The 26,043-nt window shown below is 38.9% G+C and overlaps 1 protein-coding gene across 13 annotated transcripts in view; it reads right to left on the bottom strand.

Annotated features, from left to right (window-relative positions):
• Window positions 1-26,043, bottom strand: part of IPO11 (importin 11) — a 162,215-nt gene that overhangs the window by 84,280 nt on the left and 51,892 nt on the right. For 12 of the 13 annotated variants that reach the window (XM_036308397.1, XM_036308394.1, XM_036308396.1 and 9 more), the window contains 6 exons: window positions 23,480-23,513; window positions 23,247-23,287; window positions 18,336-18,452; window positions 14,942-15,055; window positions 9,217-9,332; window positions 3,906-3,982 (listed from right to left, as the gene is read on the bottom strand). In XM_036308397.1, coding sequence (XP_036164290.1) covers window positions 3,906-3,982; window positions 9,217-9,332; window positions 14,942-15,055; window positions 18,336-18,452; window positions 23,247-23,287; window positions 23,480-23,513 — 499 coding nt within the window. The remainder of the gene's footprint in view (window positions 1-3,905; window positions 3,983-9,216; window positions 9,333-14,941; window positions 15,056-18,335; window positions 18,453-23,246; window positions 23,288-23,479; window positions 23,514-26,043) is intronic. The other variant, XM_036308393.1, reaches the window with a different exon arrangement.

The raw sequence follows: 26,043 nt of genomic DNA, 5'->3' as shown, positions 1-26,043 counted from the left end.
TTGTGCACTCAGGGGGATCCCTCAGCCCAGCCTGTGCCCTCTCGCAGTCTGGGACAAACTCGGGAGATGTCCACCTGCTGACTTAGGCCCGCTCCCCAGGGGATCGGGCCTAAGCTGGCAGTCAGACATCGCTCTGGAAGCCCGGGAGCCCTCGGGGGATGTCCACTTGCCGGCGGGGAGCAGGCCTAAGCTGCAGTCAGACATCCTTAGTGCTGCAGAGGAGGCAGGAGAGGCTCCCGCCACCACCGCTATGCTGGCAGCCATCAGCCTGGTTTTTGGCTGAGCAGAGCTCCCCCTGTGGGAGCGCAATGACCACCAGGGGGCATCTCCTGCACTGAGTGTCTGCCCCCTGGTGGTCAGTGTGTGTCATAGTGACCAGTCATTCCCAGTCATTCTGCTGTTAGGGTCAATTTGCATATTACCCTTTTACTATACAGGACTAGAGGCCCGGTGCACAAAAATTCGTGCACTCGGGGGCGGGGGGGGGGGGGAGTCCCTCAGCCCAGCGTGCCCTTTCGCAGTCTGAGACCCCTCGGGAGATAACGACCTGCTGGCTTAGGCCTGCTCCCGGGTGGCAGAGGGCAGGCCCAATCCCTAGGTGCAGCCCCTGGTCAGGCTCAGAGCAGGGCCGATTGGGGAGTTGGGGTGCCGCCCCCTGTCATGCACAGAGCAGGGCGGATCGGGAGGTTGCGATGCCACCCTCAGTCACACTCAGGGTAGGGCCAATTGGGGGGTTGGGGCACCGCCCCCGTCACACTCAAGGCAGGGTCAATGGGGAGGTCGCGGCGCCACCCCGTCATGCACAGAGCAGGGCCAATCAGGGTTGGGGCGCTGCCCCCTGTCACACACAGAGCAGGGCCCATCAGGGGGGTTGGGGCTCCGTACCCTGTCACACACAGAGTAGGGCCCATCAGGGGGTTGGGGAACTCCCCCTTGTCACACACAGAGCAGGGCCGATCAGGGGGTTGAGGAGCTCCCCCGTCACCCACAGAGCAGGGCCGATCAAGGGGTTGGGGCGCCGCCACTGTCACACTCAGGGCAGGGCCGATGGGGAGGTTATGGCTCTACCCCGTCACACACAGAGCAGGGCCCATGGGGGGGGTTGGGGCGCCGCACCCTGTCACACACAGAGAAGGGGCCGATCAGGGGGTTGGGGAGCTCCCCCCTATCAGGCACAGAGCAGGGCTGATCAGGGGGATGGGGCGCCTTCCCCTGTCACAAACAGAGCAGGGCGGATAGGGAGGTTGTGGCCCCGGCCCCTGTCACACACAGAGCTGCAGGGTGATCAGGGGGTTTGGGCGCTGCCCCGTCACGCTGATCCCAGTGCCGGGAGGCCTCTCGGCTCCGCTGATCCTGGTGTTGGGAGGCATATTACCCTTTTACTATATAGGATAGAGGCTTGGTGCTCGGGTGGGGGCCGGCTGGTTTGCCCTGAAGGGTGTCCTGGATCAGGGTGGGGGTCCCCACTGGGGTGCCTGGCCAGCCTGGGTGAGGGGCTGAGGGCTGTTTACAGGCTGGTCAAGCCCCACAGTGGGAACCCTCACCCCACGGGGGTGTGGCCAGCCTGGGTGAAGGGCTGAGGGCTGTTTTCAGGATGGCCACAGCTCCTTTAGGGTGGGGGTCCTGCTGGGGTGCCTGGCCAGCCTGGGTGATGGGCTGATGGCCGTTTTCAGGCTGGCCACGGCCGTGGGCTGGAAGCAGTTATCTGGGATTTATTTAACTTCTATAATTGAAACTTTGTAGCCTTGATCCCTCTCAAAGCCTGGGTTGCCCCTGGCAACCCATGTTCACAGCCCCTCCTTGAGCAGATGCCACACCGGCTGGAAGCAGGTATCTGGGATTTATTTATCTTGTATAATTAAGAGTTTGTAGCCTTGAGCGGAGCTCAGGGCGTCCAGGGCAGGCAGGAAGGTTGGCTTCCTCCATCGCCGGGGGCAACCTAAGCCTCCTGCTCACTCCAGCTCCATGGCTGCCGCCATCTTTGTGACGGACTGACGGAGTGAGGGTGTGATGGTTAATTTGCATATTACTCTTTTATCAGATAGGATAAGGAAGTCGAGGAGACAGGGAGTGACCAACTATTATGCTAATGAAAGACATAAAATGAAATAACAAAGGCTGTCATCTAAATATTTTTTTTCAACAAAAGACAAAATCTCAGGATAAAAAGGTAGGGCTTTATATCGAATAAAGGTATCCTTATGAAAAATTCACATCGTCTCTTTCTCCTCAAGGAGAAAGTCTAGTCTAGTCTGGACTTGTTCACATTGTTTCACAGACCAACACTATACAACAGACTTGGGCAACCCCTGAGAAGGATTCATATTTCAATGTGAAGTTAGGATTGTTAAATTCCAGGCATGTCAGAGAATATTATTTCTAAATCATTGCTACCTAAAATTTTACCAAGATCTATAATGAAGAAATATTTAAGACAGGATTCTTTTAAGCCAACTCTTAACAGATATTTTGATAACTATTCTAGATCAAGCTTAGAAAGAAACAATCTTTCAATATCGCCAAAATAAGTATACCTTTTTCGTGGTATATTACTATATAAACACTTTTTCCTGACAATATTAAACTATTCAGTTAGTATACCCAAAGTACTAAAGCAGGAATTAAAGATGCTTCATGAATAAGTCTTGAAGAATGAGGACTCTGAATGGAAAACCTTAAATAATTTTTACATTTTACATTTTATAAACAAACACCTTTTAAAAGCAATAGTATTTTGGAGATTAAAACAAAACAAAGCAAAAACCAAATGGCCAGTAAATAGCACTGTATAAAATTCTTAAATACTCCATCAGTTTAAATGTCAATCTGCACTGGTAAAATCTCTCTTAAAACAACAATTTTATAAATTTTTTTTAAAATTTAGGCTATTATATACTTGTGAGTGGTGGCTGATATATAAAAGGAAAGTAATCATTTTCTATTATTATTAGAGGCTTGATGCACGAAATTCGTGCACAGGTAGGGTCCCTAGGCCTGGCCGGCAATCAGGGTTGATTGGGGCCTCAGGCTGCCAGTTGGGGCCTTCCTTCTTTCCGCGCCACCCCCTCCTGGTCAGCGCATGTCATAAGAAGCAATCAGTCTCCCAGTCAAACTCCAGCAGGGAGCATATTAGGCTTTGAGATATATATATATATTTTCAGAATACATGTTCAGATTGGCAAAAAAAAATCATCTAATTAGATTTCATCCAAGGTGGCCTAAATGAGACAAAAAGCCTACTTCTAGCACCCTGTCCATTTCTATGGTTTCATGTACCAAAAGCATTGCTTCAATAGCATTAAGCTTTATGATTTCACAGCTCATATATAATACTTCAACAAACAATAATGATTTTCCACTATTTAATAATTTTGATTATATGTGGTTTATATTGTAGTTCCTTAGCTAAATCAGAAATATGTACAGAGTTCATTTGTGAAAAATTGATAGCACAAAATCACATTGTAAAAGAAGCTGGATAAAGCCAGGGTATACAATGATAGCCAGATAATTATGACCGGCCAGATTATTATGACCACCCCATCAGTACTTCATTGACACTTCCAAAAATACTGAATATTGAAAACTTCCTAAGCAAATACTCTCAAGGTTTTATTATTATTATTTGCGTAACTAATTCACTTCATTGTACTGATGAAGCAACCTTATAGTATAACCTTTTAAATACCTTATAGAACTGCTATCAAACAAAAACTTTACCAGAGTTCAAACCTAACTTGTAATTAGTTTCCTAAGAACTCTTTGATTTTTATTCAGTAATTTAGTAAATTTCTTGATCTTTAACAAGCAGAAATTATCCTTAAAACTTACAGAGGAAAAAATCTAGAAACGATTAATTATGTCTGCATTCAAAACAGTAGTTAAGTTTATGCTTTAATACCTACCAAGAAGCGGTGGCATGTTCTGAAATATACGAAGCAACTCTGGTGTAATGCATGGGCTGTTTTCCAAAGTCACTAACCTAGGGGGGGAAAGAGTAAATCACTTTCTGTAACCATTAAAGCTATTTAACAACACAACATAAATATTTTAAAAACTGCCCCATGTAAAAGAAGAAAAACAGACAATACAAAAAGTCATAAAATTATCTCTCTTAAAAAAATTACCAAATTCATCAAAATTAAAAACCTACCTACAAATCATGTAATATTATTTCTATATACATGGCAAAAAAAACAGTAAAGAAAGTGACTACATACCAAAATATGTATAATTATAATGATAAAGCAAAATCATGGATATTATGAGTGGTCTGGTAAAGATAAAAATTATTTCACAGTTTTATTTTCTTTATATATTCTTGTCATGTATAACTGATGTGCCCCTGCAATGAAACACTGGACTAATTAATTAGTTTAAAAACACTTACTTTAAATGTTAATAAATATGAACTTAGTAAAACTTATTATGAACAAACCACTCTCAGTTAAAATAATAGCATCTGCAAAAAAAATAAATGTATAAAAAATAAATTATATATGGGTTGTAGTTTATCACAGAAGTGTGTAACTAACTGGTTTACCTCCTCAAAACAGCCTCTAGAAAAGAAGTTAAAGAAGACAAAATACAATTGTCACAATATCTGCAAGAAAAGGGAGGGGGATCCTATTCAAAATCATTCACTATAAAAACTCTCATCCAATTATAAATAGAAAGGAACTTCCTTTACCTTTCCTTCATAAGAGATTATCTACCAAACACTCACAGAAAACACACCTAATGATGATATACTGAATCTATTCTCTGGAAAAGCAGAAACATGCCTCATAGAGCATCCCCTATTAGCTTGTCTAACTTTATTCACATCTATTGAGTATATGTGTGGAGGGCCTCTTGGAGGCACTCTAATATGATAAACCAACTAAGTTAATAAAAGATACCATTACAGTCTTATATTAGAAAACTAAAATTTACTGAGCTAAATCTTAGAATATGGGTTAAAAGACAAATACCAACGTAAAGCAAGTAGAAAGATGAGATAAATATAGGAACAGAAGATAATATGAAACAAACATGCAAGAAAATCCAAGCCAAAGGTTGGTTCTTTGAGAAGACCAATGACAAATCTCTAGCAAGATGGATCAAGAAGGGCAGAGGAAAGCCATTTTTTATGAAAATCACTTAATAAGTCTGAAGTATCATTTTGTAATATATGACCAAAAACATCAACTGGTACTGGTTATCCCCTAATAAGTCCAAATTCCCATTCTCCAATATAAAACTTTTATACTCTTGCTTCCCACAAACCTCTCATATCTTTATATACTCCCACTCCAGCCATAACACTCAGCTGATGATTACACTTCATATTTTGTTGAAAAAATAGAAGCTTACATAGAACACCTACCTATCTCATTCAACTACAATACAGAAATCCATCTTAAACAGATAAATTATTCCTCCAATTAAAAGAGATAAAGTATTAAAACAGATAAAGTATTCCTGCTGCTATTAAAAAACAATAAACCCCTCTACTTGCTTAGCATCCCATCCCTTCTGCCTCCTTCAATTATCTTTTTCTTTCCTTATTATTGAGTTTTTGGGATGACACTAGTTAACAAAATCATATAGGTTTCAGGTACACAGTTCCACAACTGCCTCCTTCAATTATGTTTCTCTGGAGTATCATCCATCCTTTTAGAACTTGCATCCCCCACACCAGCCAATGGCTGCCAGATTTCCACACACTTCTTCATAGTAAAAGTTCTTAAACAACTTATCAGCGCTCACAGTCTGTACTTACTTAACTCCAATTCATGCTTCAATCTACTCCAATTCTATCTTTTGTTATTACTTCTCCACTGAAACCCCTCCTAATATCTCCATATGACCAATTCACCTCTATGTACTGCTCTCACTAGAACAATCAGCACATCTGACATAGCTGACCACTCCCACTTTTAGGAAATAGTCTCTTCTTCACTTGGTATTCCTCCTATATCAGTAGATTGCTCTTTCTGTCATCTTTGATGACTCCTCATGTGGCCTCTAAATGTTATAAATTCTTTAGAATTTTCCCCTGAGCTGAATGTTCTCTGTCCTTCTCTTCCTAAGTGATCTCACCAATTCTCTGGCTTTAAATATCATATACAAAATACTAACCACTTTACAAACATTATTTCATCCTCACAACAACTGGGTAAAAGTACAGATTATTTTTCCTCAATGTACAGATAAGGAAAATGAGGCTCATAGAAGATGATTACAAACCTTACACAGTGGTTTAATTGGGGCTTGACACCTATATCTGATTCCAAATGAGTTGTAACTCACTAAGAAAAATCCTATATAATAAAAGCCTAATATGCTAAGAGTCCAGTTGATTGGTTGGCTGTTCAACCAATCAAAGCGTAATATGCTAATAACATGCTAAGGTCACTCAACCGCTTGCTATGATGTGCACTGACCACCAGGGGACAGACACTCCGACCTGTAGGTTAGCTTGCTGCTGGGGTCTGGCTGATCAGGACTGAGCGAGACGGGCCCTCCTGGGGTTCCTCCCCGGTTGGCCAACCTTCTGCACCCCTCCCCATCCCCGATCGTGCACTGGTGGAGTTCCTCAGCCTGGCCTGTACCTTCTCACAATCCGGGATATCTTCAGGGGATGTCAGAGAGCCGGTTTTGGCCCAATCCCGCAGGCCAGGCCGAGGAACTCCACTGGTGCATGAATTCATGCACCGGGCCTCTAGTATATGAAGAAATGTGTACCCTGATTCTTTAAGTAATCTTAGCTATTTATAAATTTGGTAAATTTTTTTAAATGTATCATAATGATTTAATTTTGTTTACATATAACTAAAAGCAGAAAAAAAAAGATTACCATTAACAAAGCAATGCATTTTTATGATTACCTGTTCATGTAATCATTAAAAAATGTATACACCTTTACTAAACCACATTAATATACTAAGTCTGCAATACTGATAAGTAACTGAATATGTCTCTTTAATATAATATTTTAAATTTTTCTACTAGCCATTATCATATAGTATCTACACATTTATAAGAAAGTACTTATATACCAGAGATTAATGTTTTAATTTGTAATCTAGAGTAGGGGTTGGCAAACTACAGCCAAATCCAACCCATATCCTACTTTCATAAATGATGTTTTATTGAAACACAGCCCTGTCCACTTGTTTACATATTATTGTCTACAATAGCTTTCGCTCTAAAACAGCAGTGTTGAATAGTTGGAACAGAATGTGCATAGCCTGGGAAGCCTAAAATATTTACTGTCTGGTCCTTTACAAAATAAAATTGCCAACCTCTAATCCAGGGGTGGGCAAACTTTTTGACTCGAGGGCCACAATGGGTTCTTAAACTGGACCGGAGGGCCGGAACAAAAGCATGGATGGAGTGTTTGTGTGAACTAATATAAATTCAAAGTAAACATCATTACATAAAAGGGTATGGTCTTTTTTTTTTTTTTTTTTTAGTTTTATGCATTTCAAACGGGCCGTAGTTTGCCCATGGCTGCTCTAATCTAAAGTAATCCATTCTGGACAAATAAAAATATATGAATATTGCCCTGGCCAGTTTTGCTCGGTGGTTAGAGCACTGGCCCACAGATCAAAGGGTTGTGGGTTCAATTTCCAGTTAAGGGGATGTACCTCAGTTGCAGATTCAATTCCTGGCCCCATTGGATAGCGAGTGAGAAGCAACCAATCGATGTTTCTCTCTCTCTCTCTCTCTCTCTCTAATCCTCTCTCGTTCCTTCTTTTTCCCTCCTTCCCTCCGCTCTCTTTTCCTTCCACTCTAAAAATCAATGGAAAAATATATCCTTGGGTGAGGATTAAAAAATATATATATACAGTATATGTATGTATACACACACACACACACACACAAAAGCCTAAGTGACCAACTGACCAGCCAGTAGCTATGACATGCAATGACCAACAGGGGGCAGATGCTCAACACAGGAGCTGCCGAGCGATAGCAACTTTGCAGAGTGCCCTCTTGCACTCTGGGACGCCCTCGGGGAATGTCAGACTGCTAGTTTCGGCCCGCTCCCCACAGGCCAGGGCAAGGGACCCCACCTGCTGGGGGAACCCCGCTCACTCTGCAGATGCCCATGGAGCCCCGGCACCACCCCAGGGTGGGGAGGGACCGCGGGAGGTTGGTTCGAGGGTGTGTCCAGTCCGTCTTGTCCAGTCCCGCCACCTTCTAACTAATTTCTTTTCAATGTGCATGAATCTGTGCACAAGGCCTCTAGCATGAATATAAAAGTGTCCAACATATGCTAACTTATAATCAAAACATCCAGAAGTCATTTAACTTAAAACAACCTAGAAAAGAATGAGAAATAAATTGAAAATATCTACCTACTTATGTTTTAAAATTGTACTTCGAGTATTTTGATACAGATCATTAATTTATAATTTGCACTGAAGACAATTTCTAAGAATCAAAACACTGTTCATTCCTAGAAAGCTAAACAAAACTAAGAAAATAAGCGAAAGAGAGAAGAAGAAAGGGAAGAAGGGAGGCCCCAAGTGTGATTTTTTTCTATGGTTAATTTCTGTGATTTGCTTTTTAATTCCAGTGTGAGTATATATATTGGAATTTTTAAACCTTTCCTGTATTATAAACTACATTTTAAAGAGAGACTGCTGTCATCAGTAAAATAAGCTTAATAAAGCAAAATGATTTCCTAGCACAGTTCCTTACAGTTTGAGGCACTGAGCTGTCACAGAAAAAGGTTTTCGTAGATTTGTTGTTGTTTTTTAACACTACATACTATTCACTTAGTAAAATAATAAATCAAGACTAAGCAGTACTAATATTTGGGGCTAAGGTATAATCCCAGTACTTATGGTAAGTTAATAAGAGGTTGAAAGTAACTCAACAATTCCCTGAAATCTCATTTAACACACTGGAAGTTTTAAGTAAATTTTTAGTTTCCAAAATTTATTGATATCTAAATTTTACATTCCAAATTCCAAAAGATAAAATGCAGCTGAGTTCTTACTGAAACTTCCCTTTTAACTCTGACAATTGTAAGCCTACACTGAGTGAAAGCTGCTAAGAAAAGATGGAGCTATTATGCTACCCACTTTGGGGAAACCGACTTTATGTTTTTATTTTTAAATGTTGAGTTAAGCCCTGTTACCTGGCCTTTGCTTTATTGAAATGAGAGTAAGGAAGGTCAAGAAAAAAAAAAAGTCCAAGGTATTAAGTTTTTCCTCTTACCATAATTCTAAACCATCTTCCAGAAGATAAACATGTGGAGGCTGGGAAACATCTGTACTCAGTTGAATAACTGGAAGCAGGAAAGGGTACAGGTTCTTGCTGTCTGCTCCTAATCCCTATGGGAAGTATAAATAAAATTTAATATAAGACATTCTAAGGTCCCACCACCACCACCACCCAAAAAAACCCAAAAAAACAAAAAAATCAATCACCTATCACATATAAAAGCTCTAAAAACAACTTATAAAGTAAATTAATTAGATTTTAAAGGACAGCCCTAAATATAAGCATAACTAAAACAAAGTTAGTTCTGTTTACAATTAGAAAGCAAGTAGCATAAAAATACTATTCAGTTACCTAATGGTAGTAAAATAATATATACCAAGGCTATACACAGCTGTTCATTTAAAGAATTTCCACACATAAATATTTATATCCCCATCTCTATTAAAGAGGTGTTAACATTGAAATATTAAATTCTATAAATTATCTAACCTAAATAATAAACACTGAACTCAACCTAAACGTTCATCAGTAAGATAATTACATTATGGTGTATTAATATTCTAGAATACTTAGCTGTGAGAAAGGATTAGACATGGAATATAAACAATTTCAAAATAATTATAAACTGGATTTAAAAAGTACAGAAGTGTGGCCGTAACCGGTTTGGCTCAGTGGATAGAGCGTCGGCCTGCGGACTGAAAGGTCCCAGGTTCGATTCCGGTCAAGGGCATGTACCTTGGTTGCGGGCACATCCCCAGTAGGAGGTGTGCAAGAGGCAGCTGATCGATGTTTCTCTCTCATCGATGTTTCTGACTCTCTATCTCTCTCCCTTCCTCTCTGTCAAAAATCAATAAAATATATTAAAAAAAAAGTACAGAAGTGTGTATAATTCTTCATGCAAAAATATTTTTCAAATAGCTACATTTCTGAATATGCAATATATGCATAAAAATGTTTCTTGGGAGAAAATAGAAAAAAATTGTTAACACTAGGTAAATATGGAAAAGGAAAAGGATACTGGAAGAGAGTAAAGGAGTTTTCTTTTTTTTTGTACTTTTCTGTAAGCTTATAAAAAATATGTACATATTAGTTTAATGAAGATATTTTGCTAATATTTTTAAAGAGCCAAAAACACAGAGAGGAAGAGAGGGCATTATATCTAAAATTCTAGTTTGCCTAATTACTGTATTATGAAGGTTGACTCAGTGTGCCACACAAATCTCACTCTGAAAGAAAACAAAAAGGATGCAAAGTCCATTTCTAATCCATTAATAATCTCTATAGTCTGATAAACATAGAAAGGAAATAAAATAACCAAACACCAACTCACTTAGAAAATAATTCAAATGTCAATATAACTTATAGCAAATGACAATGCAACAAAACATTTATGTATTTCCCTTTTTTAAATTAGATATCTTTATTTTAAAATATATATATATTCCCCTCTTAATGAAATATTTATAATAAATTCAATCTGTATCAGAACATAAGACACTTCAAAGGAAATATATAAAGTTTATCCTTAAATACGTTAAGTATAAGTTTGGCTCTTTCTATAACTAAAAATAAGGTGAAGACCTTATTGAAGATTTTTCCAAAAAGAATTATAAAAATATCACATTTAATAAAGTAAAAATAATAGTATATTGGGCTTTAATATTTAGTTAAAATATTACTCTCCATAGCTCAATCTTTAACAGAACAAAAAAAGGGAGAACATTAAGAAAAACTAGTCAAGTTCATATTGATTATCAAGTAGACTTAAAATTTCTCAAGAAAATTAGAATCTATCTACTTCGTGCACATCCCAATGAGCACAATATACTAGCATTAGCAAAACTAAAGGAAGCAACTGTGAAACATTTAAGACTCTCTCTCTGTAAAATCATGATGAGATTCATCTTTATAATCTAGAGGCCTCAAATATATGTACAATCCCAGATATGCAGCTTTAAATCTGAACATTCTTTTGGCCCATGGTTATAACTACAAGACATTGTCTGTAATACTGTAAAAGCTCAAAAATAAATTAATTAGTTATTAATAAAATTATCAGAAATGCTTAAATGGGGAAAATCTTATTGTACCATCATTACCTAAGACATAAAGGGAAATTAGGTGAAGGGCACAAGGGAGTCTCTCTATACTATTTTTGTCAGTGCATGTGAATCTGTAATTTTTTTTAAGTTAAGGGAGAAAACAGAATAATACCTTCTAAAAATTGAACCAACCCACTGTCTTTCTAAAAGAGTTCCGCTTCTTGCATTTCCTAACTCACCTGACATGAACCACTATTCTTCTAGTAATAAATTATATTATAGCCCTAACCGGTTTGGCTCAGTGGATAGAGCATCAGCCTGCAGACTGAAAGGTCCAGGTTTGATTCCGGTCAAGGGCATGTACCTTAGTTGCGGGCACATCCCCAGTAGGAGGTGTGCAGGAGGCAGCTGATCAATAGTTCTCTCTCATCGATGTTTCTAACTCTTTATCCCTCTCCCTTCCTCTCTGTAAAAAAATCAATAAAATATATATATTTTTAAAAATTATATTATAACCACATCCTGCTTCCTCTTTCTCCTCATCTCACATCTAAATAATCCTTAATTATCTCTCTAATAGTTTTCAAATCTTGCCCCTTTTCCTCATGGTTTTAATTCAGGTCGTCATTTCTTTCAGGGGTAACAAAAGAGGTTCCCAACTACTTTCCTTGGCCTTACTTTTACCCCATTCCAAACTAGTGTCCACATGGTACCCTGATTACCTTTCTAAAATAAAAATAACACTCTTTCCTCTGAGCTTCAAGATAGGTTCTTTACATTTACCTGACAAGGCCCCCACACCCAAGCTCTATACTCTACATTCCAGCTACACCAAACTACCTAGTATTAGAAATAACTATGTTAACATCTAGAGAAAGCTGGCAGATTTAACCCTTATATGTATTACTGTTCTCTGCCAACATCCCTAAAAGAATGATGTAGGATGTGTTTTTAAAGACCTATAATCGTAAGTATAAAGACAGCATAAGATAAAAATCATCTCATTTTTGAAAACTGGGAAAAAAGACAAGTGGCTACTGACTTAGCAGACTCAGAAAGCCGAATCTCAAAGCCAGGAGCTTTGAAAGGGAGGTGTTAAAAATAAGAGGTTCTTTAGAAGGTGTTTAAAGAACAGTCTGATGCCAAATCTCATCCATGTGCACAAACAACTGGCTCTCCCTGGTCCAGAACAGAGCTGGCCGTTTATTCTCTTGTAAGGTACAAGAAGTGGTCTCAAGACAGGGAGACACCAGGCAATCAAGAGCTTATTACATTAAACAGGCAGATGTAATATGTAAACAGGCATGAGACTGAAGGATCTTTCACTGAAAAAAGATCTCAAAAACATGGACCATGCCCCGACAAAACAACCCAGCTAGATCATCCTAAAAGAAAAATCCACTATCAGCAAGTTTCTCATACATACACAACCCTTCCCATCTGCTTTTAGTTCCCACTCCTAAATTTATACAGACAAAATGCTGATATAGTTCTTGAAATTGGGTGATGGTAAGTTATCTAAGGATTCACTAGACTGTTCTTCCTTCTTTTATATATGCTTCAAATTTTTAAAAACAAGAAGGGGAGGAAAAAATAAAATATAATATCATAACCTAGAACCCAAGAATATGAGTTTCCAATTTGAAATATCCAAGTGTCCAGAACAATGGGATACAAATATACCCACATCATCAGAAAATTTAAAAAAAAAATTTTTTTTTTATCCTCACTCAAGGATATTTTTTCTATTTATTTCTTAGAGAGAATGGAAGGGGGAGGAGGGGAGAGAGAGAGAGAGAAAGAGAAACAAACATCAATGTGAGAAAGATATCAATTGGTTGCCTCCCACTCATGCCCCACCCAGGGCCAGGATAGAACCTGCAACCGAGGTACGTATCCTCATCAATAAAAGAGATAATCTTTGAAGATAATCACAAGAATTACAGGGTAGACAGAAAGAGATGCTAGGCCAGACACTTATTAAAGAGAAACTGCATTTTAAAAAAATTTGTATCGTCCAACAGGCATAGCTCAGTGGTTGAGCATCAATGTATGAACCAGAAGGTCACAGTTTGATTCCTGGTCAGGGCACATGCCTGGGTTGCAGGCTTGATCCTCAGTAGGTAGGGGGCATGCAGGAGACAGCCAATCAATGATCCTTTCTCATCATTGATGTTTCTCTCTCTCTCCCTCTCCCTTCCTCTCTGAAATCAATAAAAGTATTCTTTTTTTCAATTTGTATCACCATTCATCTATCTAAAAATGCCTTAGACAAAAATTTGTAACTGTAAAACCCATCCATAAATATTTACTGAACAAATGAGTTTATGTTTCAAAAAGTATCAAGGTGGCTGAGAAAGGTTTTTCTAAACTAATAGTAGAAAGGGTATTTTTAAAACTTATTAGAACATTTAGAGTAGAAATTCTTAATTTAGAGAAAGATCTCCCATTGGAAAAATCTATCAAACTCTGAAGCAAAGGCAGTAAAAATCACTTCAGCATCCATAAACTCAGAGACAGTCTTGGGTTAAGCTCTTCTCTCACCATCAGACTATAATTCATTTTCAGTTCAAATGAGAATTAGAGTCTCATTCTTTTTCCCTCAAGTTTAGGTTCCTTATATCCCAAGAAACCAGAAACACCAATCAGAAAGGATATATGCACCCCTATGTTCATAGCAGCACAATTCACCATAGCTAAGATCTGAAAACAGCCTAAGTGCCCATCAGTAGATGAATGGATTAGAAAACTGTGGTACATCTACACGATGGAATACTATGCTGCTCTAAAAAGGAAGGAACTCTTACCATTTGCAACGGCATGGATGGAACTGGAGAGCATTATGCTAAGTGAAATAAGCCAGTCAATGAAGAAAAAATACCACATGATCTCACTCATTCATGGATAATAGAGACCATTATAAACTTTTGAACAATAATAGATACAGAGGCAGAGCTGCCTCAAACAGATTGTCAAACTGCAGCGGGAAGGCCGGGGAGGGTTGCGGGGCAGGAGGTAGGGGGGTAAGAGATCAACCAAAGGACTTGTATGCATGCATATAAGCATAACCAATGGACATAAGACACTGGGGGATAGGGGAGGCTAGGGGACTGTCTAGGGCGGGGGGGGGGAAAAAAATGGACACATATGTAATATCCTTTGTATTACTTTAAGCAATAAAAAAAAAAAAAAAAGTTTAGGTTCCTCTCTACCTACTGCACATCCCAACACTTCAAGTCAAGATGTCTAAAATCAAATTCACTCCTTCTCTCAAAAGCAACTCACCTGTTCTTCTGCCTTTCCAATTTATGAAAGGGAAAATTTTTATTTTAAATTAAGGAAAAGGAGTAAAAATGAAGTTTATGCAGAAAATCACTGCATAACAAGGAAGCAGCCTGCAAGGTACCATGGACTACAAACATTGTGGGTTCACCATCACTGAGGACCACTACATCTAACGAAAGAAATCATCTCTAAAAAGTAGAGGAAAATTTTCTTATGTCAAAAATGTCCAAAGTAAATATACAAACAGTGTTTTAAAAACTGTTTAGATCACACATATAAGACATAAAATGTGAGGCCTTTCACTAACATTAACATAAAACACATGCAAACAATGAAAAATTTCAAAGAAGAAAAAAAATACTGAACTAAGAAACTGTAAAGAAGTATCTTACCTGAACAAGATGAATAAGCGTTGTCAGAATAGCACATCTCAACATATTGTGTTCTTCACTCTGCTTCCACAGAAGAGGCAAATACTGCACCAAACATCCTACATACGGCCGTATCTATCACAACAGAAGTAGGGGAAGTTAAAGAATTCTATTAGTAAAAAAGGCAACTTATCTTAAGAAACAATGAAAGACCTATTTAAGTCCCAGAGAGCAAATATTTAATATATACTACATGTAATATAGTAAGCATATATCCTTTTATTTTTTTTTAAATATATTTTATTGATTTTTTACAGAGAGGAAGGGAGAGGGATAGAGAGTTAGAAACATCGATGAGAGAGAAACATCGATCAGCTGCCTCCTGCACACCCCCTACTGGGGATGTGCCCGCAACCAAGGTACATGCCCTTGATCGGAATCGAACCTGGGATCCTTCAGTCCGCAGCTCTATCCACAGAGCTAAACCGGCTAGGGCAAGCATATATCCTTTTAAAGATAAGTCAGACATTACGTAGACACAGAGCTCTTTGGTACTTGACCTTATATAGCTAACATATGTGTGTGTGCTTGTGTGTGCGCGTGTGTGTAAGTGTATATGTGTGTGTATGTATGTATATGTGTGTGTGTATATGTGTGTGTGTGTGTATATATATATATTTCTTCACCCGAGGACATGCTTTTATTGATTTCAGAGAGAGAGGAAGGGAGAGGGCAGAAAGAGAAACATCGATGTGAGAGTGAAACATCAATTGGTTGCCTCCCGCACACACACCAACCAGGGATCAAACCCACAACCTGGGTATGTGTCCTGACTGGGAATCAAACCCACAATCTTTCAATGTACAGGATGACACTCCAACCAACTGAGCCACATTTGCCAGGGCTATGGTAAATATTTTAAAACAGTTACCAAATGTGTTACATGAAATAAAATTTAGGAATATGAAATAATATATAAAGGCCAGTTATTTCTTTAGAATTTAATAGAAAGATGCTGTTATAATCTCCTTCTTTCTTTCTAAAACAGCTTACTTAACTGGAAATACATTGTTTTAGAAACAGTCAGCATTTATTCATTCATTCAACAATTATCTGATAGCATCTTCCAAGTATCAGGCCCCAAGCACAAGGCACCAGAAAGAAAAGGATATAAAGCTACACATACAAACCCTTACAATGAGAAAGGGTTAGTGCAATGGTGAAGGTGTATAGGAGGTACAGTGGAAACACAGAAGAATGAATACAATTGTTAAGTCCAGTTAACCAGTTTTGAAAAATATACCCTGAAGCACACAGCACAGCTTGACAGTGAACCTCATGGAAAATAAAATGGATCTATGCTGAAGCTGGACAGTGCTCCAGCTCTAGGCTTACAGTCATAATATTTGGAATTGTTCTAATGAGTGTCCTTGATGATAAAACAAATAGCAGACCTTCAGCTTCAGTGCTATCTATTTCAATCCCATGGATTAAAATTAAAAACTGCTACCAGAAAAAAAAAAAGAGTGTTTCTTTATTCTGCTTATGAAACAGCATACAGTGAAAGGGTAGCAAAAAAAATTACAGAATCTGTGTCCTTCACATCCCACCCCAGAAGGTAATGTACAGAAAAATAAGTTAAATATTTGTTCAGCCCTGGCCAGTATAGCTCAGTTGGTTAAGCATTGTCTCATGTACTGAAAGGTCGCCAGTTCAATTCCCAATAAGGGCACATACCCAGGTTGCAGGTTCAATCCCCAGTCCAGGTGAGTGCAGGAAGCAATCAATCAACATTTCTCTCTCTCTCTCTCTCTCTCTCTCTCTCTCTCTCTCTCTCTCTTCCCCCTCCATCCCTCCCTCTCTTTAAAACAAATACATACACACACACACACACACACTGAGTGGCCAGATTATTATGACCACCCCATCAGTACAATGAAGTGAATTAGTTATACAAATAATAATAAAACCTTGAGAGTATTTCCTTAGGAAGTTTTCAATATTCAGTATTTTTGTAAGTGTCAATGAAGTACTGATGGGGTGGTCATAATAATCTGGCCGGTCATAATAATCTGGCCACTCAGTGTATATTTAATATTTGTTCAAATACTTCAGTGAGATAAAACTGACTATTAAGAGATTCTTTATTTATATTACCTTATTTTCAAATTTGGAATCAAACTATTATAATAAATAGTATGTGCTTAGCTCTTAATTTTGCTAAGCGCCCTATCTCAAACAACATACAAATTAGCTTATAAAAGCATGCCATTTAATATGTAAAACACAAGTTTCAAAATACTCATTTATACTCATCTAAAAACAGCATGTTCTACTGATAAGGAAAACAAACCAGTTTTGGTTTGGAACAAGTAGAATACTTTTCAAGGAATGACAGAAAGTGTAAGCGACGAATTATAGATGGAGTAGGTAATAAACCAAAGTACCCAGTTACATTTGAAAGTCATAAAATATTTACATTCCAATCTTAGATATTCATTAGAATATATGATGTGGTAAATTAAAACTAATGCTTCAAAACAACTATTCCAGAAATCACCCATAGAGTCACTGTTGCAAAAGTCCAAAACAGGGCTGGTGATGATTAGAAAACAGAATGTTGACATGAAAGTCAAATACATCCCTCTCTATGGGTAGGATGAGGAAGGTTCAAGGTATATTACTGGGGCAACTGAGGAAATCTGAATATGGACTTGATATTAGACAACAGCACTGAATCAATGTTAAGTTCCCTGACTATAATTATGGTTTTGATTAAGAAGATGGAGAGGGAAGACGGCGGCATAGGTAAACACCTGAACTTGCTGTCGCACACAACCACATTAAAACTACAACTAAAAGACAAAACAAACTATCATCCAGGAACACGGGAAGGCTGGCTGAGTGGAAGTTCGACAACTAGAAGGAAAGAGAAAAGCGCATTGAGTCTGGTAGGAGGTACAGAGGTGTGGAAGTGTAGAGGAACGGAGGTGTGTGCAAAAGGGGCTGGCATCTGGGTACGCTGTTGTCTTTTTCAATCAGGAGGGAGATACAAGCTCCCACTGCTCTGAACTCCAGTTCTGGGCGAGAATTTGGGGACCCAGACTCATATGGAGAAACTGGACTGTCTGGCATAGGGCCAGAACGCGAGGGCGGCTTTCTCGCAGAGGTGCTTGCAGTGGTCATTGTTCCTGCACAGGAGCGCGGAATACAGAGACGCAGGGACCTCTCTGATGCAGGGTTGACTGGCAGCCACTGCTGTTTGCTCTGCCCCGGTGATTCCCTGAGACCCCGACCCCCCCAATTTACAACCCCACCCAAGCTGTGTGCAGAGGCTTTTGCATACAAATTTAAAAATCTGACATATACTCTACTACACCCTAACATTAGTTTTCATGATTTAAAACAAAATTACCTGCATGTTGACTCTTTCAATCACACAAGAAAGGACATGTAAAACATGCATCTTTGTGTCACATTCTGTAACTTGCTGCAGTAACTGAAAAAGTAGCGTGAACATGGTTTCCAAATACTGCAGGTCAAAAGAAAGAAAAAAGGTTTGAAACAGAAATGTAAGACCTTTAAATACAGACAGATAGAAAAGAAATAATGTCAAAGCAATAAATAAAAGACAAAATCTTAGCGTTACCTAAACAACTTCAAACTATTCAAGTTGTGAATTTTAGGAAATTTTTTCTTTATGGCTGCTAAATGTGTCTGTTTTAGAATTTCATTCATCCACAATGCTTTCAAAAGAAAACTATATCTAAACATTTTCTATTTAAATTTTATACTGTTAACAGTATCTTATCATTGCTCTTCCACATATGCCTGCTGTTGTGCAAGATCTATTCATTAGAGTAAAAGGAATACCAATTATGGCACTTACATACCAGCTGCCTGATATTGACCTTAACATATGCTTCATGGAGATGAAAGTTTTTGTATACATTCTTATAACTGTAAGAATGACAGAATATCTCTTATTCAAAAGTAGAAAAATATCATATGTCTGGCTATTAAAGCCCATATTATAAAAATTATAGCAAGTATTAACAAATCACAGGACACCAGATACATAAAATACTTGGTTCTTTCAGATATTTGGTTCCTTTTTATACAAATTTCTTAAACATATGTCTTTCATCAAAAAATACCTAATAATTCTTTGAGCAAAGAAAAATCTCTGCTCTACAAGTTCCCCCATGAAATATAGAGATTTTATCAAAAAACTAGTGGCCCGGTGCATGGATTCATGCACACTGAAAAGAAATTAATTAGAAGGTGGCCGGCAAGGTAGGACTGGGTGAGGCAGGCCGGACATGCCCTGGAGCCAACCTCCCGCTGCCCCTGGGGTGGTGCCACAGCTCGAAGGGCGTCTATGGAGTAAGCGGGGTCCCTCTGGCAGGTGGGGTCCCTCAGCCTGGCCTGCGGGAATCAGGCCAAAACCGGCTCTCCGACAACCCCCAAAAGGATCCTGGAGTGGAAGAGGGCATCTGCAAAGTTGCTGTCATACAGAGTGTAGAACGAAAACACAGTGTGCTGCAAACCAGATTCAGGGCCGACAGTGCCCCAGCAACAATATAACCCACGGCCGAAGGTGGAATCGCACGGCCCCGTAAGGAATTGGGCTCCCTCCTCTCTGGTTCCGGAGTGTGTCACCTGAGAGGCACCACTGCCAAGTCACCACAGCTCAGCAGCTCCTGCATTGAGTGTCTGTTCCCTGGTGGTCAGTGCGTGTCATCCCTACCGGCCGGTTAGACAGTTGCTTAGCCTTTTATATATATAAATTTTCTTTCTTTTTTGGCATAGCCAATACTCATGAGCTATTTATTGATTTTATTAAATGTATTGGGGTAATATCCTACATAATAAAAAGGTAATATGCAAATCAACCGAATGGCAGAACAAATGGTCGCTGTGACGCACACTGACCACCGGTGGGCAGACGCTCAATGCAGGAGCTGCCCCCCTGCTGGTCAGTGCACTCCCACAGGGGGAGTACCACTCAGCCAGAAGTCAGGCTCATGGCTGGCGAGCACAGCGGTGGTGGTGGGAGCCTCTCCTGTCTCTGCAGCAGTGCTAAGGATGCCCAACTGACAGCTCCTGGACTGTGAGAGGGCACAGGCCAGGCTGAGGGAACCCTGCCCCCAGAGTGCACAAATTTCGTGCACCGGGCCTCTAGTTTGTTAATAAGATCATATAGGTTTCAAGTATTGATTTCGATGATACATGATTACCCACTACCCAAAGTCAAATCATCTTCCCTCACCATATGTTTGGCCTCCCTTACCATCTGGTAACTACCATACTATTGTCTGTCTATGTCTCTGAGTTTCAGTTTTATATCCCATGTATGAGTGAAATTATATGGTTCATCGCTTTTCTGACTGACTTATTTCGCTTAGCATAATATTCTCAAGGTCTATCCATGTTGTCACAAATGTCAGTATTTCATCTTATGGCTGTATAGTATTCCATAGTTTATATGTATCACAAATTTATCTAATCATGTAGCAAAAGACACTTTATTTCCATGTCTTGGGCACTGTGAATAATGCTACAATGAACATAGGGGTGCATATATCTTTGCAAATAAGTGTTTTCAAGTTTTTTTGGGTAGATACCCAGAAGTGGGATTGCTGGGTCACACAATAACTCTATTCTTAATTTTTTGAGGAACCACTAATAGTGACTGTACCAGACTATATTCCCACAAGCAGTGAATGAGGGTTCTGATAATAGCCACCCTAATAGGTGTGAGGTGGTATCTCATCGTAGTTTGATTTACATTTTCCTAGTAGCTAGTGAAGTTGATCATCGTTTCATATGTATGTTGGCCATTTATATGTCTTCTTGGAAGAAGTGTCCATTCCCATTTTTTAATTAGGTTGTTTGGGGTTGAGTTGTATGAGTTATTTATTTTGGATATTAACCCCTTGGCAGAGCTGTTGTTTGCAAATACCATCTCCCATTTGATTGGTCGCCTTTTTGTTTTGTTGGCAGTTTATTTTGCTGTGCGGAAGCTTTTTAGATGGAGATAGACACATTCATTTATTTTGCCTTCACTTTCCTTGCCTTTGGGGTCAAATTCATAAAATCTTCTCTAAGACCAAGGCCCATGAGTTCAGTACCTGTTTTCTTCTATGGAAATTATCCTTTCACATCTTATATTTTGGTCTTTGATCCATTTTGAATTAATTTTTGCATATAGGGACAAACTGTCGTCTATTTTCATTCTTTTGCATGTGGCTTTCCAATTTTCCCAGCAACATTTATTGAAGAGGCTTTCTTTTCTCCATAGTGTGTTTTTGGCTCTTTTGTCAAAAATTATTTACCCATATACTTGTGGTTTTATTTCTGGGCTCTCAAATCTGTTTCATTAGTCTGTGTGTCTACTTTTCTGCCAAGATCATGCTATTTTGATTATTGTTGTGGAGTCAGATAGTGTGATACCCTGCTTCCTTCTTTTTCTCTGAATTGCTTTGGCTATTCGGGGTCTATTGTTCTGATTTCTTTAAAAATTGACACTGAGATTTTGATGGGGATTGCATTAAGTGGGTATATTGCTTTGGTTAATATGGCCATTTTAACTATTGATTCTTCCAATCCATGAACACAGAAACCTTTCCATTTCAAGAGACTGTGTTTTTCACTCTCTTTTAATAATGCTTTGTAGTTTTTAGTATATAAGTATGTCATATCCATTGTTAAGTTTATTCCTAGGTATTTTATTCTTTTTTTGCAATTGCAAAGGGAATTGTTTTTTCATTTCTTTTTCTGAAATTTTATTGTTAGTATATAGAAAAGCAATGAATTTTTTATACATTGATTTTGTATCCTGCAACTTTACTGTATTTGTTAATTGTTTCTAAGAGCTTTTTGGTAGAGAATTTAGGGTTTTCTATATACAGAATCATTTCATCTGCAAAAAGTGACAGTTTTACTTCTTTATTCCCAATTTGGATGCCTTTTATTTCTTCCTCTCGCCTGACTGCTCTGGTTAATACTTCCAGAAGTATCTACACTAATAAAAGGGTAATATACTAGTTACACCAGACATCTTCCGGACAAAGCCACGGTGGCGGGGGCCAAGGCAGAGGCAGTTAGGGGTCATCAGGCCAGCAGGGGAGGGCAGTTAGGAGCGATCAGGCCGGCAGGGGAGGGCAGTTAGGGGCGATCGGGCTGGCAGGGGAGCAGTTAGGCAGCAATCAGGCCAGCAGGGGAGCAGTTAGGGTGTGATCAGGCTGGCAGGCAGAGGCGGTTAGGGGCGATCAGGCAGGCAGGCAGGCAGGCAGGCAAGCGAGCAGTTAGGACCCAGCAGTCCCGGATTGCGAGGAAGGACGTCCGACTGCTGGGTTAGGCCTGATCCCGCAAATCAACTTTTAAAAAGTATTCTCTCTGAAAAATATATACATAGGTGGGGTTCCTTGGTCTGGCCTATGGGGATCGGGCCTAAACTGGCAGTTGAACATCCCCCGAGGGCTCCCGGATTAAAGAGGGTGCAGGCTTGCTGAGGGACCCCCCCACATCCGTGAGTTTCGTGCACCAGGTCTCTAGTGTTGAATAAGAGTGGTGAGAATGGATATCCTTATCTTATTCCTGATTTTAGAGAAAAAGCTTTCAGTTTTTCACCATTAAGTATGGTATTAGCTGAGGGTTTGTCATATACAGCCTTTATTATGTTGAGGTAATTTCCTCCTATACCCATTTTATTGAGTGTTTAAATCATAAATGGATGTTGTATATTATGAAATGCTTTTTCTGTACCTATTGATAAGATCATGATTTTCTTCTTGCCTATTCCTCTTAGAACAACTACTGCCCCAATTTTACTAATATATTTAACAAGTCTTACTGAACACCAATTATATTAAAATACCACACTGTGTGCTCTTAAAAGACCATGCTGGGTGCTCGGAGTTGAGAAGAATAAAAAGATGAGTAAGACTTAGTATTCTGCTTTTCAGGTAATTTGCAATCTAGTGTAAGACAGACATATATACCCAAAAAAGCACAGGGGGATAACCTAAAGAGTAAAAGTAACAGACACATCTGAAACTAAATTACTTTATGTTTTATAACTGCGACAAAAGCAAGTTTAGAACTCAGCTCCAAAATAGATGATGAGACAGTTAAACAAACAAAAAAAGGCAGAATAAAGCAAACTGTTTGAAATGTAAGTTACCAACTACTTCCAAAATAATTAAATATATTTTTAAATTCAGCTTTAATAAATAACTTATATTTAATTCCAGCTACAAAATAACACTTAATATTCAAAACACATAAGCAAAAATTGTTTTAAAACTAGAAATATTCTTACCGGTAGAAACTGATCCGTTCTAAACTCAAAATCATCAACAGGTAAAGAGTAGTTAAGGAATACTGAAAATATATGACATTTATCAGGAAAAAATATATATTTAAACCAACTATAATAAACCAATCAAAAATTACATTTTAAATTACCTCTAAATTGATTTAACAAAATAATTAACAATTTCAAAGTGTTAATATTCTTCACAATGAAGTATTTTAAAATTCTTTTAAGGATATTTAACTTCAGGGTTGTAGCTGTTTCAATACGGACCTAAAAGAAAGTATATCATGAATTTTGAGTCATTCAAGAACTACTAAACATTATTTATACTAAATGACAAAAAATTTATTCCAAGTAACTTTCTTTACTCCCTTTTTTAATATTAAAGTAACAGAAAATATTAATATCCTATCTAATAAAAGAGTAATATGCAATTTGACCATCACTCCAACACATAGGATGGCCTCCCCCATGTGGACACAAGATGGCCGCCACAAGATGGCAGACAGGAGAGGGCAGTTGTGGGAAATCAGGCCAGCAGGGAAAGGCAGTTGGGGGGACCAGGCCAGAAGGGGAGGGTAGTTGGGGGCGACCAGGTCAGCAGGGGAGGACAGTTAGGGGCAAACAGGCTGGCAGGGGAGGGCAGTTGGGGGTGACCAGGACAGCAGGGGAGGGCAGTTGAGAGCAACCAGGTTGGCAGGGGAGGGCAGTTAGGGGCAACTGGGCCAGGAGGGGAGCAGTTAGGCATCGATCAGGCTGGCAGGCAGAAGCGGTTAGGGGCAATTGGGCAGGCAGGCAGGCAAGCGGTTGGGAGCCAGCAGTCCTGGATTATGAGAGGGATTTCCCAGATTGGAGAGGGTGCAGGCCTCCACTCCCCGTGCACGAATTTCGTGCACCGAGCCTCTAGTCTAAAAGTAAAATGACACTCTCCTTATTTAGTAAGAGCTAAAATGCAAAATACACAGAGTATAAGAAAAGAGAAGCATTTAAAATGTGACAAGTAAAAATAACAAAAATTAGCTCTTCCTGAACTATTAAAAAAAACAAACAGAAAGCACTTACCACATAGAGACATAATGAATTTCCCAGTGATTCATTAATGGGGAAAAAAATCAGAACTTGAATTTATAGAATAACGAGTTGGAGAATGTGACATATAATTGGTAAGAGAGAGTCTAACAATTCCTAGAACACTAGTTGTTCAATAAATAAATGATAAATACATGCAAGAAAAGAAAAAATCCTGTCTTAACAAGACTCTAACCATGACTTTTTCACAGAATAAATTCAGATCTTCTGAAGGAAAATGAAATCCTATGTATCCAGAACTAGATCCAGACCATGAACTCAGCCTATGAGTCTAGGCCATATAACTCCAACTGAAACCTCAGAAAATTCCTGAAAAGATAAAAAGCTAATTCCATGTTGGGGCAAACAAGTGCCATCAAGATATCAGAAACTGTGGAAGGATCCCAAAAAGCATGAGAGCAACAGAGAAAGGAACAAGAAGAAACTACAGATTGATATCACTTCCAAAGAACACTACTACAAAGATAAGAGTATTCAGACACTTTTATGCACCGAATCAGTGGGAATGAGCCCTAGGGTAATAAGAGTCAGGATGGCTGATTTGAGTTCTTGACCCCAATAATGCCTGACCACTTCTACAGCCTGCCCATAGCAGTGAAAGTTAATTCCTCACACTAAAACAGTAAGCATAGTACTGAAGCCAGAAAGAAATGGCACTTTTTCAGGGACTTAAGGCCACAAGGAAAATGTAAATAAGGAGGACATAAAATAATACCCTTGAAAGAAAGTAATCTGCTCGAGAAGAAGAATAATGATTTCATAATCTCTTATCCCTATTTCATAATTCTTTCAATAAATATTTTCTAAGACTTGACTCCATAAGAGATAGATATTATTATTTATAGAATGGTACTATTACTAGTTGGAACTGCTTGTAGTACTATTTTGTACTCTTCTGCAATAAAAGTAAGATCACTCAATTACACAACTTTATGTATTTCTTCTGAAATACATAGGTAAATAAGTTTCCTAAAAGGATAATGGGCACCTTCAATTTATTTATCTCTTTTAAGAAAAAGAATTCTAAAGCTCATTTTCATATAATACAAATACCAGACATATCTTTTAAGAAAAAGAATTCTAAAGCTCATTTTCATATAATACAAATACCAGACATATCAGTACAAACCCAAAACTGACTATAGGAAACTTACTAAATTAAGGTTTCCTTTCTTCCTGGTTTCAGAATGGCCTCATTTAAAAAAAGGAAATTTTTTATTCATCTCAGAGAGAGGAAGAGAGAAATAGAAACATCTATGATGAGAGAAACATCCATTGGCTGCCTCCTCCATGCCCCCTATTGGGGATCAAGCTCTCAACCCGGGCATGTGCCCTGCTGGGAATCCAACCGTGAACTCCTGGTTCATGGGTTGATGCTCAACCACTGAGTCACACCAGAAGGGCCAGAATGGCCTCGTATTTTGATGTCAAACACAGATTTATTTTTTTATTTCCTTTGGAAATTACATTCACTGAACATAAGTAAATTCAAACTTCATTTTGTGAAAACATGCTAGCCTAGAGTTTAAAACTATAGCAGTGTTTTAGAGACACAAGGATAAAAATCAAAACTTTAAACAGAAAGATGGACAAAACTGGGAGATCCATTGTGGGAAACTGTTTATTGTCTTCACTATCTGATAAGCATAGACAGAGAACCCCACCCCCCGCCCCAAGGCTGGGTGCCTCTGAAGCCCTAGCAGAGGTCGGA

The sequence above is a fragment of the Myotis myotis genome, unplaced genomic scaffold, assembly GCF_014108235.1.
Source record: "Myotis myotis isolate mMyoMyo1 unplaced genomic scaffold, mMyoMyo1.p scaffold_m19_p_5, whole genome shotgun sequence".
In the NCBI taxonomy this organism is placed as follows: Eukaryota; Metazoa; Chordata; class Mammalia; order Chiroptera; family Vespertilionidae; genus Myotis; species Myotis myotis.
Note: the sequence above shows the minus strand (reverse complement) of the source record. Positions and strands in the feature narration are given on the sequence as shown.